The sequence below is a fragment of the Arachis duranensis genome, chromosome 6 (assembly GCF_000817695.3).
Source record: "Arachis duranensis cultivar V14167 chromosome 6, aradu.V14167.gnm2.J7QH, whole genome shotgun sequence".
Taxonomy (NCBI): Eukaryota; Viridiplantae; Streptophyta; class Magnoliopsida; order Fabales; family Fabaceae; genus Arachis; species Arachis duranensis.
The window spans coordinates 8,992,659-9,008,244 of NC_029777.3; the positions used below are offsets into that span (position 1 = coordinate 8,992,659).

The 15,586-nt window shown below is 33.9% G+C and overlaps 1 protein-coding gene across 2 annotated transcripts; it reads right to left on the reverse strand.

Annotated features, from left to right (window-relative positions):
• Nucleotides 1-7,560: 7,560 nt before the first annotated feature.
• On the reverse strand, nucleotides 7,561-9,564 carry LOC110273108 (uncharacterized). Of its 2 annotated transcripts, none has more exons than XM_052251363.1 (3): nucleotides 8,915-9,564; nucleotides 8,132-8,581; nucleotides 7,561-7,811 (listed from the first exon to the last, which is right to left on the reverse strand). In XM_052251363.1, exons 1-2 carry the CDS (start codon nucleotides 9,317-9,319, stop codon nucleotides 8,399-8,401), a joined length of 588 nt encoding a protein of 195 aa, XP_052107323.1. In that variant the 5' UTR covers nucleotides 9,320-9,564; the 3' UTR covers nucleotides 7,561-7,811; nucleotides 8,132-8,398. The 2 variants fall into 2 exon arrangements, with proteins under 2 accessions (XP_052107323.1, XP_052107322.1); XM_052251362.1 differs by having other exon boundaries at nucleotides 7,561-7,817.
• Between the last annotated feature and the right edge of the window lie 6,022 nt (nucleotides 9,565-15,586).

Here is a 15,586-nt window from a genome sequence, read left to right on the forward strand (position 1 = left end):
CGGCCACTCGTTTCAAATTTTGCTTTATCTACAGTCTTCTCTCTCTTTACTCCTCCTTTTTGTCTCATAATTACCCCTCTTTGCCACTCCACATTCAACACCTTACACCAGAAACATTTTCTCCTATTAAATCTACTCTCTGTAATTGGAACATCATGTTTTCATTTATGATTTTTTATTTATTTTTTAAATATTTTTAATTATATACAATTTATGAAAGAATGTTATTTGATTATTATTATGTTAACTAATTTTTTTTGTTAAAAAAATATGTGAAACAATATGTAATAGATATAGATAAATAGATAGTAATTAATTTAGTACCTAATTTTTAGTATTGATGGAATATTTTTTATTTAACTACAGCTTATTGAGTAAAATTATTAAAAATATATTTTTTTATTAAATTAAGTATTACTGTAGTAAGAAAATGTAACACAAGAAGACTCGATAAAATAGGAGAGTGTAGGCAATCTAGGCATATTAAAGGTTTTATTTGTAAAAACGTGAAGTTTGTATTTGCTATTTATTATGAGCTCACATGACATCAATGTGTGAAAATTAAGGCCATTGAACTCCAACTTGGCTTACAAAACTCAGTACCAAATCTACAAGCTCGTTTTCTCTGAATGCAAAATTCATTGAGCGCTTAAACGAATTTTTGTATGCGTACTCATTACCGATAAACACATTCAAACAATCATTAAGCAAATGTACTTTGTTCGATAATGTTGTGTAATGAGTAATGACAATTACCAATTTCCAATCAATCACATTCTATAAACATATCTTTGTAAAATTCGAATTTGTTGAAGACCGTTGAATAAAGAGATGACAAAAAGAGTTATTTTTTTATTGAGGGCAAGATCCCCTTGCTTCCATCATCAAATCATTGGAGACAAGACAACTTTGGTGCGATACCCTTCATATAAGGTTCTTGTTTTACAGATTCCAAATGTATTATGAGAAGCGAACCAAGATGCACTAATAAACGTTACTGCCTTTTTCTATTAATAAACGTTACGTTACTTGCAACTTTTTTGAGAGTTGTTACTTTCTTTTCCTTTTAAGAAAGAAGAGCTCCTGCTTGTGTTTATGGATAACACTAGTCCTTCATTCAGCATTTCAGCCTTTTAATTTAATATTTTATTATTTTAATTTTTAATTAATTATGTTTCCTGTTTTTAAGAAACTACAATTAGTTTTAGAAAAATACTACTTACATTTAAAATTCAGCATTTATTCAGCTTTTTAATTTAATAATATTATTTAATTATTTTCTAATTAAGTCACTTTACTATTTATTAGTAAACATATTGTTAATCATATTTAGTTTAAATTTTATTTAATTAGATGTGTCTGTTTTAATTTTTTACTAATTAAAGAAATAAGTTAAAAGATACTTGGTTGATAAAAATAAACTATAAGATAAAAACTCAGGTAATATATGTTTAATAAGTTTTCCTTCTAAAAAATATTTTTGCACAAGTATATTACAAAAAGAAAAATATATTCACTTTATTATGGAAGTATGTATTTTATAAGAGTACTTATAAATGACACAACACAACAAACTAATATTCAAAGTTCAAACTCGATTCGTTACAACATATTAATGATAGATTATGACAAACACAAGTCCAAAAATAGAAGATAACAATTTTCACAAATCCACAGAAAAAAAAATCTCAATCCATGCCCAAAATCAAGCATTTTCTACCATTAGGTCTGAATCCACAAAAGAAGGGAGCACTTATGGTGAACCAATAAAAAAGAAAATACACAAAAATCGTTAGACTTAATCCCACTTTTAACCAACTCTATTGTATTTGTGCAATACATTCTGCGCAAAGTATTTGATGGAACTCTATATGAGAATTCCATTCGATGGAACTCTCAAAAATATTTATGAATTTGCCCCATTTCACTATCTTATATTTATTTATTGGAAATAAAATATTAAGTTTATTAACAACCTCATATATAACAGGAAGATTAATTAGACTTCAACACTACAACAAATTCACGAACACCCATCTGAGGCGGTGGTCAACAGCAAAATCGTGATAACATCACTGTCAGTAATCTCAGCTGATATTGGTTAAGATATATAGTGCATTTTTCCAAAGAAGCACACTTGTGAGTTGTTTCAGCTTTTCCAACTTACGAGGAATTGAACCATTGAGTTTACTCAACTTAAAACAGAACTTGAGTTCCGGTTGTATGAACTAAACGGAAACATCAATGTCATGAGGTTGTCAAGTTGTGGCGATTCATAAAGTTTAGAAATGAAGGAAGGAATGGAGTCAGAAAAGTTCAATTAATTTGCTGAAGGGATTTCTAGCTGGAGCTCTTCTGGCATGATTTTGCTGCTGATCGCACTTTCGGAATTTAGTCCCTGACTTACTAATTGCATTATTTATGTCCCTGACTTTATAAAAATTGCATCAAAGTTGTCCCTAGTCACATCTCCGGGTAAATTAATAAACGCCGGCAGTGACCTGGTACTGAGAAGCCACGCTGGCGTAGATAACGGCAAACTGAGGTGGCAATTGAAACTGTTTGACCTAATGTGGTCCCTATACCTAGTTTTAATCCCAATTTCTAGCATGGCATCGTCACCTTCGTGTGATTGTGTATATGATCATTTATGTTCAACAACTACATAGATACGCAATATCATCAATTCACTTGCTAACTCTGTATGCACTTAACATATAACACCAAACAAGGAATGAAATCTAAAATTTCAGTTCAATTTGGTGTTAAGCAAGAACATTCACCAAGTGCATAACCAAAATTCAATCTCAATCATCATAAAAACTTATAGAAAATTGCACAATATGAGTTAATGTAAGCATCAATCAACCCAAAAATTTCAACCAGCCAATACACATTCAGTCCAGAAACACAAATAATCAACTATCCTAAGTCTAACAAGATCAGTAAAAGTAGAATCAAAAGGCACTGAAATAAAAAAAATAATTAGAAAAAAAAAAGAAACAAACACAGAGGATGGAATGGAACCTGCGTTGAGGAGTGAAAAAAGAAGATAGCGTAAGGAGCGGAGATAGTGTCGTAGCGGCACAGAGTTTCGCCGCCGCTGGTAGTTTTCACCGGAATTGGAAGGTGCAGACAGAGGTGGCACCACGAACAGGGGTGTTGCGTACAGGAGGAAAGAAATGGAGAAATAGGGAAAAAAGAAAAGGAAGAGGGGAGGAGGGAGGGTTAGCGGCGGTGGTCGTCAACGGTAGGAACGGACGGACTGATGGAAGGTTGGTGTGGAGGTCTGCAGGCTGGGCTGGGTTTCAGAGAAGAAGAGAAGAAAGAAAGAAGGTTGGGTGGGCGTGGCTTCTCAGTGCCAAGTCATTGCCGGCGTTCATTAATTTGTCCGGAGATGTGGCTAGGGACGAATTTGGTGTAATTTTTACAAAGTCGGAAATATAAATGGTGCAATTGGTAAGTCAGGGACTAAATTGGTGCAAACCGTGAATCTCAGGGGCCACTTTGGGATTTAATTCCCGATGGAAGGCAAATGACATGTTTATTTTTCTTCTTTTCTTCACTATTTTCTTATGAATCTTACCCTGTTAAGTTGAGAATTTGTGTCTATTTTTGTTACCTTTAAGCAAATCTAATCCTAAGACATTTAAAATTTTCAATTTTTTGTCAATAACTTTTTTTTCTTTTTCCTTCTATAGATCTATCATGATGTTTTTCTCACTATTGTTCATACCAAGATCTGAATTTCTTGTGGCCTGTAGAGTGGAATTCGTTGCTGCAGATTTGATTTGTGGGGATCGATTAGGGAAAATTAGGTGCTAAATCCAGCATTCGTTCATCTTCCAAGCTTTCTCTATGAAGGTGGAAGCTGAGCCTTTATTTATTTATTTATTTATTTTGGACAAAGTCAAACGGGTCGAGATGCAATCCAAACTGACCCAAACACAAGAACTTGAACCAGAAATGTCTAATCTAGCCTTAGGCATTTAGCTCTTCCATGGTTGCCATCGAAGGTCAAAAAAGGATCTCAACTGCCAGCGCCGCCCCAGGTGCCTCACTGCCCTCTGTAATTGCTCGCAAACCCGAGACTTCTACTGGCAGGAACGGCACTGCATCCTACCTCAGCTGTGCACAAATTGATGTCTCCATCTTCGATGATCGAAAGCCAATGCAACTCAGCCACTATGAGGACCTGCAACTCTTCTGCTTCCTGGTATCCGTGACTACCTCACCCACTTGCCAAGGTAGTTAGGAGACTAAAGATGAAGAATCTGCTCAACCTTTAATTTTGAATCTTGTTAGGTGATATGAGCAATGACACTTGAGTTTCAATTTTTCATCAATCTTGTATCCCTATGAATCTTACCTCTGGTTGGGGTGGGTTGGGTTTTCCGAGCTCATATCCATGACCAGGAAAAAAAAACCGGAGGTCAATTTGTGAATATAAAAAATAGAGATGGGTCAATTTTGAATTATTTTGACAATTCCATCTAATGGAGCTCTTCTTTAAAGCTCCATTGAATACTTTGTCACATTCTGCACATCAATTGCCACCCTCTATGTTACTGCACCTCCTTTCTGCAAAAGGTCTAAAAGTCAAAAGAGTCTAATGCCACGTGTTGCAAAACTGTAGTTGATAGTCTTGACACATACTATCCATATGTGTGGATTGTTTTCACTATCCATATCATAGAAGTCCCCAGTCCCCACATGGTTATGCTTGTGTATCACTTGTTTTCGTTGTTGAGAAGCAACAAGTGAAGAGTGAAGAAGGTGATGGATAAAATGACCAAGAAACAACTTTCACACTGGTGGTAGCTTGACACTACCACCACCAACCATTCCCCATGGCTTCAATCCACTCTTTCGGGTTCCAAACTTTATTCCTCTTTCTCCATCTTTATTAATTTGCATAGTAAAATATAGTTGCAATTTTTGACAAATTCGTAAGTTGTAATTATTAGATTGTCTTGTAACTTGTTATATGCACAGAGAATCCTTTGCCTATCTTGTTTTAGCCTCTTTTTTCCCCTCCAAACATCTAGGAACGACACACTAGTAGTAGTAGGCTTCATTAGTGATTTGAAATTAGGAGCATCTTGTCAAATATTATTAGCAATATTTCTAATGACTAATAATAAATAATTTACTCTGCATATCATGCTTTGATTGATTTAAGAAAGATTGAGCTTATTCCTGCAACTGTGGCATAACACATGATGGCCAACCTTGACAAAACTCTATTCAAATCTGCAGAGTTGAATGGTAAAATAGTGGAGCAAGTACTATATAAGAGGGAGGCTCTGAAAAGAGAGAAATAGGTAGCTGAGGAGTGAAAAGTTTTCTTACATTTTTCATTACTATTATCCATATATATACAAGAATATTAGACATCCTAACCCTAATAAATACATTTTATCTAACCATCTATGTACACCAGAGCACCTCAAAAGTACCTAAGAAGTACCTAATTAATAAGATAAAATACTATTTAATATATAATCTTAATTATATCCCCCTCAAGCTGGGGCACATGAAAATTGATGAGACCCAGTTTGTCATTACAAGAGAAGAAACTCTATCTAACCATCTATGTACACTAGAGTACCTCAAGAGTATCTAAGAAGTACCTAATTAATAAGATAAAATACTATTTAATATATAATCTTAATTACATCCCCCCTCAAGCTGGGGCACATGAAAATTGATGAGACCTAGTTTGTCATTACAAGAGAAGAAACTTTTAGGTGACAGTGATTTGGTTAGGATATCAGCAACTTGGTTTGTTGAAAAAACTGGAAGAAGCTTATTAGTCCTTCCTGAACTCTATCACGAATAGTATGACAATCAATCTCTATATGCTTAGTTCTTTCGTGAAAGACTGGATTAGCAGCGATATGGAGGGTAGATTGATTGTCGACGAGATAGAGGTATTCTAAAGTCTTTCAACAAGTAAGAGAGCCACACTCCCTCACAAGTGGCAAGAGCCATGGCTCTATATTCAGCTTCAGCCGAGGAGCGAGCTACGGTGTGTTGCTTCTTACTTCGCCAAGAGATCAATGACTTTCCAAGAAAGAAACAAAATCAAGATACTGAAAGTCTGGTGTCTGGACAAGCTCCCCAATCTGAGTCAGAGAAGGCAATGAGTGTGAGATTGTTGGAGGTGGAAAATAACACTCCCTTGGCCGAAGCACCTTTAAGATATCGAAGTACATGCAGAGCGGCTTGAAAGTGTTTTGTTGTGGCACAATCTAAAAACTGACTGAGCTTACCAACTGCAAAGCATATATTCGGCCGTGTATTGGTGAGGTAAATTAAACGTCCAATTAGCCGTCTATAAGGTGCAACATCATCAAGAGGAGTTCCTGAAGATTTAGACAGATGAGTTGTATAATCTATTGGCGTGGAAGCTGGTTTTGCATTCGTCAACCCAAACTCATCAAGCAAGTCAAGTGTATATTTGCGTTGATACATGGCAATGCCTTGCTGACTTCTGGCAATTTCCAAACCAAGAAAAAATTTTAATTCGCCAAGATCCTTAATTTTAAATTTGTTATCCAAGAGCTGTTTAATCCTTGCAATTTCTCTCCAATCATCTCCTGCTAAAATTAGGTCGTCCACATAAACAAGGATACACGTGAAGCCTGAATCAGATAATTTAGTTAACAAACAACTGTCTGATTTTGATTGAGTATATCCATCTTCAACGAGAACACAACATAACTTCTAATGCCATTGTCTACTAGCATGTTTCAAGCCATATAACGATTTTTCCAACTTACAAACTGAACCAGCTGGCACTGCCAATCCTAATGGAGGTTTCATATACACCTCTTCTGGTAAATCTCCATGGAGAAAAGCAGAATTGACGTTCAACTGGTGGACATACCATCCTTTAGTAGCAGCAACAGCCAAAAGCATTCTTAAAGTAGTGAGTTTCGATGAGCATATAAAGTAGAAGCAAAGGCTAAACAACCAAAAACCTTTAGAGATGTTAATTCTGGAATGTTGCCATTAAGAATCTGATATGGGCTATGTTTAAATGTAACTTGGGGTACTCTATTAATTATGTAAATAGCATGAGCCACTGCATAATGCCAAAAACAATTTGGAAGATTAGAAGCAAATATGAGAGCCCTAGCTACATTTAGAATATCTTGATGCTTTCTTTCAACAATTTCATTTTGTTGTGGTGTTTCTACACAACTTCTTTGATGTAAAATTCCTATCTTTTGATAAAAAGAAGTCATCAAAAATTCCTCGCCATTATCAGTTCTAATGGCTTTTACCATGATTCCCTTTTGTGTATAAATCATTTCAACAAAATTCTCTAAAAGAGAGCGAGTTTCAGATTTATTTTTCATAAAGAAAATCCAAGTAAACCTACTCCTATCCTCAACAATGGTTAAAAAATATCTATGGCCAGAAGTAGATGGTGTGGCAATAGGCTCCCAAATATCAGCATGAATCAAATCAAAAGGAAATTCAGATTTACTCAAACTATTCGAAAAAGGTAATCTCTTTTGTTTTGCAAAATGACATGGATTACATGGTACATCATTGTTTGAACATGAGATGAATGGATGAATTTTTTGTAATTGTTGTAATCTACTAAAAGAAATATGGCCTAACCTATAATGCCAAAGAACACTCTGTGAAGTGTGTGAAGTGTCCTGTTCTTCTGTCATAATATTCAAAATCTTTTCTTCTAATTTGCTAAAGTTAACAGCCATCTTTGCTTGAGTATTCATTGTATACAGTCCTCACTTTTGATCAGCAATTCCAATCATCCTCAAGGTAGGCCGCTCCTGAATCTTACAATTATGAGCATTGAACATAAAACAACAAGATAAGACATTAGTAACTTTTGAAATAGAAATGAGATTACATTTAAAATTTGGTACATATAAAACCTCAGTCAAATAAAAATCAGCTGAGAAGAAAACTGTTCCACATAAGATTGTAACAGTTTGTGGACCATTTGGCATGATAATTTTAACTGGATTAATATGTTTAATAGAATGAAAATGTTTAAGACTAAAACAAATGTGAGCAGTTGCTCACGTATCTAAAATCCAATCTTGAGAATTCAATTCAAAACCGGAAAGAGAAATGAGATGAAATATACCGGCTAAAGGAGCATGAATGGTTGCCAAATTTTCATCATCAAGAGGTTCTTTATGTTACTGGAATAGTGCAATAAGTGCTTCTTTCTGTCTATCCGAGAATATCCCATCCAAACTGATCTTGCCTTCATTTTGGATAACTGTGGGGTTGCATTCTGCATTACTCGCAACTACCACTGAGTTCACTGAATTAGCTGAAAGAGGTACTCCATTAGAGTGATTTTGTTGCAGATGTGGTGGAAAGCCATGCTTCTGGTATCATGTATCCACTAAGTGACCTTGTTTTCCATAATAAGAGCAAAATTTGGGAGCTCCTCTAGTAGTACCTTTGCCACCTTTACCACGCCCTCTTCCTCTTCCTCTGACATTATTGGCCCCGAATTGGCCTTTTTCACCTCCAGTATTGACAAATTTGACACTGCCTTAGCTAATCTGGTATGACTCTCTTTCACCTATAGATTTAGTGTGAATAGCATTCACTAACATTTTAGAATCTGGTTCAATGAGATGCATCATTTGTCTCTCTTGTTGAAGAAGTAGAGAAAAAATAGTATTCACATCTGGAAGGGGCTTAAGCAACATAATATGGGAGCGCACACTTGCATATTGGTCATTTAAACCTCTAAGAAAACGAATCATATAAGACTGCAACCTATATTGCCTCATTATGTCTAATCCAGAGCTACAATTAATCAAGCAAGCACAAGTTGGTATGGGTCTGAATTCGTCTATTTCCTCCCAGATACCTTTCAGTTTTGTATAGTAAGAGGTGATGGATAACTCACCTTGCTTTGTGCTGAACAGATCTTCCTCAAGCTCAGCAATCCGAAATAGATCGCCCTCATAAAATCGATGTTTGAGGTCCTTCCACAGTTCGTGTCCATTGTCGCACCACAGTACTCTGCAAAATTTCTGGACTCAATGATCCATGTAGCCACGATAGTACAAACGTGTTGCAACGTCATCCGTTGGAGTAACGTGCCATCAATGAATCTAATTTTATTCTTCGATTTTAAACAGATCCACACAGATTTGGACCAAGTGTGGTAGTTCAATGTGGTCAGTGGAGTGGTTGTGAGAGCGATTCCAGGTGTCTCACTTGGGTGAAGGTAGTAACAACTTGAAGGATCTTGAAGAAGGTTGGTATTAGATCTAGAAGTGGCTTGGAAAGTTTGAAACTGAGCCATCATCTTTGCAAAGTTCTAAAAACCTGCTGCAGTGAAATTTTACATATCTGGATTCATTACCTCTGCCTCATTCATTGCCATTGATGAATAAATCGGACAGATCTACTTTTACGAGCTACTCTCACTACAAGTTCTCATATGTGGTGAAAGATTCACACCTTGTTGCAGGCTTCACGCTTACCGCATCATGATAAAACTCTGTTCAAACCTGCAGAGTTGAATGGTAAAATAGTGGAGCAAGCACCATATGAGAGGGAGGCTCTGAAAAGAGAGAAATAGGCAGCTGAGGAGTGAGAAGCTTTCTTATATTTTTCATTACTATTATCCATATATATACAAGAATATTAGACATCCTAACCCTAATAGATACACTCTATCTAACCATTTATGTACACCAGAGTACCTCAAGAGTACCTAAGAAGTACCTAATTAGCCGGCATTTAAATGATAATAAAGTGATAAAAATTATAAATAAAATAATAATAAATATCTCATTTTATAATTTTACCAATTTTTTATAATTAGAATAAAAAAGTTTAATTTGATTGAAACTAATTAAATATATTAGGAAGAGATAAGAAAAAAGACAGAAAAAAAACTTTATTCATTCATTGTCATTTTACAATTCACAAATTATAATTTATTCGTTTTGAGGAGTAATTTGCCTAAAAATACAACTAATGAGATATGAAATTACAAATTATATATGACAGAGGTAAATAAAAACCAAATACATCCAACACACTTTTTTTACTGGCGTTCTAAATGAGTAATCCCATAACTTACTGTTATGGAAATCACAGTCAAGTAAAAACTATCTAACAAACACATTCCGCTCTAAAAAATAGACTATGACTACTCCGATGCCAAAGACAAACGAGACAACAATAACGGCTAAGGAAAATTTTATCCAATGAACTATTTTATAGTTAACAACCAAAAAATCTAACATGCCTCCTTCTAATTTTTTAACTAAGCACGTTTCTAATTTTCTAAGAAAGCATTAGTACACTTTATATATTATGTACTCTTTATGTACTCTCACTCAAAAATAATTATAATAATAAACCTATTATATCTGCCATCCAAGTTATGATAATCTAATGATAATAGAAGATAAATAAACTATATCATCCTGAAATCAAATGAAACAAAAAATATAGTAGTTTTAGTTCTTATTCTTATTTTTGGTACTTTCAAATAAATATAACCAAATTAATTAATTTAAAATACAGAAAAGCAATAACAAATTAAAAATAAAATTGAAAAAGGAAATTAAAAGTGTTATTCCATGGTATTTAAAAAGGAAATGACTATTACTATTCTTTTTCATATTTACAAAACAAATTAATATTTACCACTAAAAATATTTAATATCTTTCAGGGAGTGACTATGATGTGGATATAAAAAATTATCTACATTTGTGATGACATACCTTAGAATATAGTTGTTAAAATTAGATCAAATCGACTGATCAACCAGATCTTAAATAATTTAAAAATTATTAAATAATTATTTGTTGACAATATTTAAATAAATAATTTAGAAAATGTATAAAAAATTTCAAAGCTCTAAATTTTTTTACTTTTCAACAAAATATAGTTATTCATAAAATTATCAAATTTTAATAATGAAAAAAATATTTTCTAAATTTATGCATTGTACTGTAAAGAACGTCAATTACATAGTCACTCAAGTTGTGATGTTGATGATTTGATGAACCAAAAAAAGGTTAAGAAAGGAAGAAAAATAAATTCTTCTCATTGTTGAAGAAAATGAAAAATCTCCTTAAAAAATATTTGCTGAGTTATTACACCTTATATACTATGTCTTCATACACATGATTAAATAGAAAATATATTACAACTTAAATATTATTCTGCAGTAGATAATTTTCTTATTTTATATATTATGTCTTCATTTTTGTTACCGTAATATATTCATTTGTCACGACTTTCTTTTACATGACTGTTTACACGAGTTTTTAGATTAAAAAAATAATATACTCTAAAAATGTGTAACTATTTGTAATTATATAATTTATTTTATTTATAAATCTCTTCAACAATTTTTTCATATACAATTGTATAAGAAGTTTTTTGATGAATAAAAGCCTGCATCAATAATAGGTATTCTTCTCTCTCTAGCCAAGCCATCCCAATCACCGAAAGTCACTACATCTGCGCCGCACAACGTCGGTTCGCGACACAATAAATATAAAATGAAATGGTGCTGTAATAAAAGTATGAGAGTAAGTACTCTTTGTACTCTATAATCTATCTATGTCTAATATAAGGTGGAATAAAATTAAACAGCCCCATGTTGGGAAAGATCTACGAATTTAGAATTGGGAAGCATATTTTTTATTGGAGAGTGAATCATTCACAATTTTTATGGATAATTTACCTAGCAATGTTTCGAAGAATGAATTGTTTCATATGATCAAGTGGAAAGGAAGGATAAATGACATCTATTTGACACGTAAGGAGAAGTATGGTCGGATCCATCTGTTTGCTTTCATCAAGTATACTACAAAATGAGGGGCATTAAGGGCCATCAAGGAGATGAATGGAATGTGATTAAGGAGCAAAAAGATTTTTGTGGGTGAGGCTAAGTATAAGAGGAGGATTGATGTCCGAAAAAAAATCACTACGCATGATGAAGATGTCAGGCAGTCTCTTGATGGAAAACAAGAAAAAATTAAAGAAAAGAACATTGAGGTGAACAAGAAAGAGAGAGTTGTCTTAGAACACCATAGAAGTGAAGAACTAGAAATTCAGAGGGAACCGTTGGAGTTGGGATGAGATGCGGTGGTAATGATGCCACAGGGGCTACGGGAGGCAATGACAAGGATAGAAAGATATTTGATGTTGAGGATTTGGATGAGTGGCATGAGAATTTTTTGAAAATGCGAACGGATAATCCTTTGGTGTATCCGGCAGGTATGGTGAGTGAGGAATCTATGGGATCTCAAACAATCAGTAACGAAGCAATCTCTGAAAGAACGGAGACTTGGGAATACGGGGATAAACGGAAAGAAGGGGTTGATCTGGTGTTGAACAAAAGTTCAGTTGGGGCTGGGTTGAAGCATATAAAGCCCAATATGTTAGTGGAGTGTGGCGGCGAAGTGACTGTGTAGTGCGACAGAGAGTACGTCATTGTGCGTTTTAAAATGGCTCTTTGCTTGCTGCTGCAGGCGACGGTGACGAGAGGGGCGTGGCTGGTCATGGAGTTCGCGAAGGGGTTGATGACACGGTGAACAACGCCGACAAGGCAGATCTGGGAGCAGTACAGAAGTCAGATGCTAGTGGCGGAGGTGATAATGTCCGCGCTGAACTTGATGGTGTGGAGGGCAGGGAGGAGCGTGAAGCCCTTATGCACCCGACGAGCAGAATCAAGGCTGAAAAGAGATTGGCGGAGGTGTGGAGAATTGTTCGAACAGCACAGCGGAGAAAAATATTCCACCAAGTGTAGTCAATGAGATCCACGCTAGTTTGGACGAGAGTGGTAAGCATCATGTTAGCATATGTCTGATGAGGGGTGATGCAATGCAAGATTCAGATTTAGAGGATGAGAATACAGTGGTATAGAAAATTGGGTTGGATGATGAAGGGGCTGTAAGGAACTTAGAAGATTCGGAGGACTCAGAGTAGGATGCAGACGGTAAAACTAATCAAGATGAACACGAAGGAAGTTGGGATAAAGATATGGCTGAAAATAGGGCTATTTGGGATCTGGCTGTCGAATGAGGAGTTGTTTTATATGACGAGGATGAGGACATTATGGCTATTCTCAAAGCTCAAAATGAAGTATTGGCACAAAAAAGAAGGCAAGCAAAACATAAAGAGAAAGTAAGAAGATGCCGACCCAAAAATCGAAATAAGGTGTGTAATAGAGTTTTTAAATGATTTAGTTCGTGGAATATGAGGGGTTTAAGGGGTGTGGAAAAGTGGAAAATGGTTAAAAATTTAAGCGTAAAAATAATGTGAATATGTTAGGATTGATAGAGACAAAGAAGGATGTAATTTCTGAGTTTGATGTAGTTCAATTTTGGGGTAATGTTGCAGTGAGTTTGGAATTTGTGGGATCAGAAGGTGCTTCTGATGGTTTGTTAATAATGTGGGATGTTATGATGATTAGGTTGAGTTATTGTTACAAAGAGGAGAGATGGTTGTGTATAGAAGGAGAATTGACAAACAATAATTTTTATTTGTGCTGGTTGCTTGGTGTATGGTGCGCATACAATGGAAGAGAAGTTTGCTGTGTGCGAAGAGTTGAGTTTTTTATCGGAAATATGTCAGGTTCCTCTTTGCTACATGTGTGTCTTCAATGAGGTTGTGCAGTTGGAAGAAAGAAAATGCGCTAGTATGTTAATAGCATTATCGAACTGGTGGATATAGAGTTGAATGACCGTAAGTTTACGTGGTTCAGGGGGTCAATCGTGCAGTCAAATTAATAAAATATTGGTGAGTTTGGTTTCATTGTTATCATTTGGAACACTTAGTTGAAAAGGAATAACAGAATTTTCAAGAATCAAGAATCAGGTGTTGCAGGAGTAGTTAACAAGTCGATTAAGAGTTACAAAGAGTAGAGTGATATTTGATCTTTTGGGTTGTTGATGGCTTAGGAATTAGTTTATTTTATCTGTTTAGTACTTTTTTGTAGAAACGTTGATGCTCCACCTTGTTGTGTTGAGCTTTTTATTTCAAAAAAAAAATATCTCATTATAATTGATGTTATTTGATTCAAACTCATATGTAAATTAAAATTAATTACATATATAAAATATTTATGTTTATTATACATTTAAATAATAAAAAAATTTACTTAATGTAGTACCGATGGAAAATAATTTTGAGAAACTATGTTCTTTTTTTTATTTGTAGTTTAAAAAGAAATTACATTTTTTCTAAAAGCTAAAAAGTTGTTCGATTTGAGGGTAATTTATCATAATAAATAAACTGTCTTCCAATATTATCAGATTACATAATATGCAAAACGGATACTAAAATGCATTTTTCCCATAAATTATGTAAACTGCGACAGGGGTCCAGCGGTTTATGCGTTAACAAGCAGAATAAGATGCTTTTCCTGTCGCGGTGGATGCTTATTTTTCCTATCGCGGTTTATGCACACTCCTCACTTTCCCATAAACCGCGACACCCCTATCGCGCATTATGCTTATTTTCTCTAGAACGTAAATCGCGACATCCTGTAGCGGTTTACGTGTATTTGTAAACTGCATATTCTATCGTAGTTTACATAATTTATGGGGAAAATATATTTTGATATCAGTTTTGCATATTGTGTAGCCTGATAATATTGGAAGGCAGTTTACTTATTATGGTAAATTGTCCTCGATTTGATGTTGGAATATTAGTAGTTAAAGTTTAGATAAAATTAGTTTATTGTACGAAGAGCAATATTTTTGTATATAAAATATATTAAAAATTCAGAACAAAGAGTTTAATTGAATGTTCAAATATAATCTTAAATTAATTGAGAATGTATATATAATTTTCAAATTTTTTGTATATTAAATAAAAAATTATAAGTAAGCTTTTGTTTAAGAAATAAACTTGCTAATAGTAATTACATTTGCAAACAAGTAAAAAAAACGGAAATAATGTTAATAATTACATTTATCAAAAAATAATTTACGAATAAAAAAATAGTGCTATTCACATATATTATATCATAATGTGTTGTACAAAATTATAAACATGCAGATTTATAATCCTGCAATGTTAATTGTTAAAGAACGAAAAAAAAAACGAAAGTTAAAAAGAAAAAAAAAATCCCCTGCAAACTAGGAGAGTTGCCTAGGAATACTAGTATTATTATTTGGATCCCGCTAGAGAGACAATAGACTATTTGTATAATGTATATAATGGGTTATTGAGTTACAAAATGAACATTCCCATACTATTTAGAATAAGCTACCACTCATTCCAAAAACTTCAACTGATAGAAAAAAATAATATTAATAATTATATCTCTAATACTCTATAAACCTCCATTATACACATTATATAAATATTTTATTGGCTCCTCGTACCTTCCTTTTTATAAATATATCCAAGGAAAATGTCGTGGGTTTCAAACAATTCAAGTCATGAAGTCGCAATGTCGTTTATATTAGAACCTAATTTTCAACCAAATAATATCGTTTCACACGATTAGAATAAAAAAATATCTCGTTTTATGACCATCAACAGTAAAAAATATATATATATTTCGTATAAAATGACATTGTTTTTGTTAAAAAG

Excerpts from the sequence above, each read along its gene's own strand:
- LOC110273108 (XM_052251363.1), bottom strand. The coding sequence starts at position 9,319 with ATGATGGCTCAGTTTCAAACTTTCCAAGCCACTTCTAGATCTAATACC. Across the intron at positions 8,582-8,914 it reads TCTGTTCAGCACAAAGCAAG|GTGAAAGAGAGTCATACCAG; the intron begins GTGAGTTATCCA and ends CTAAATCTATAG.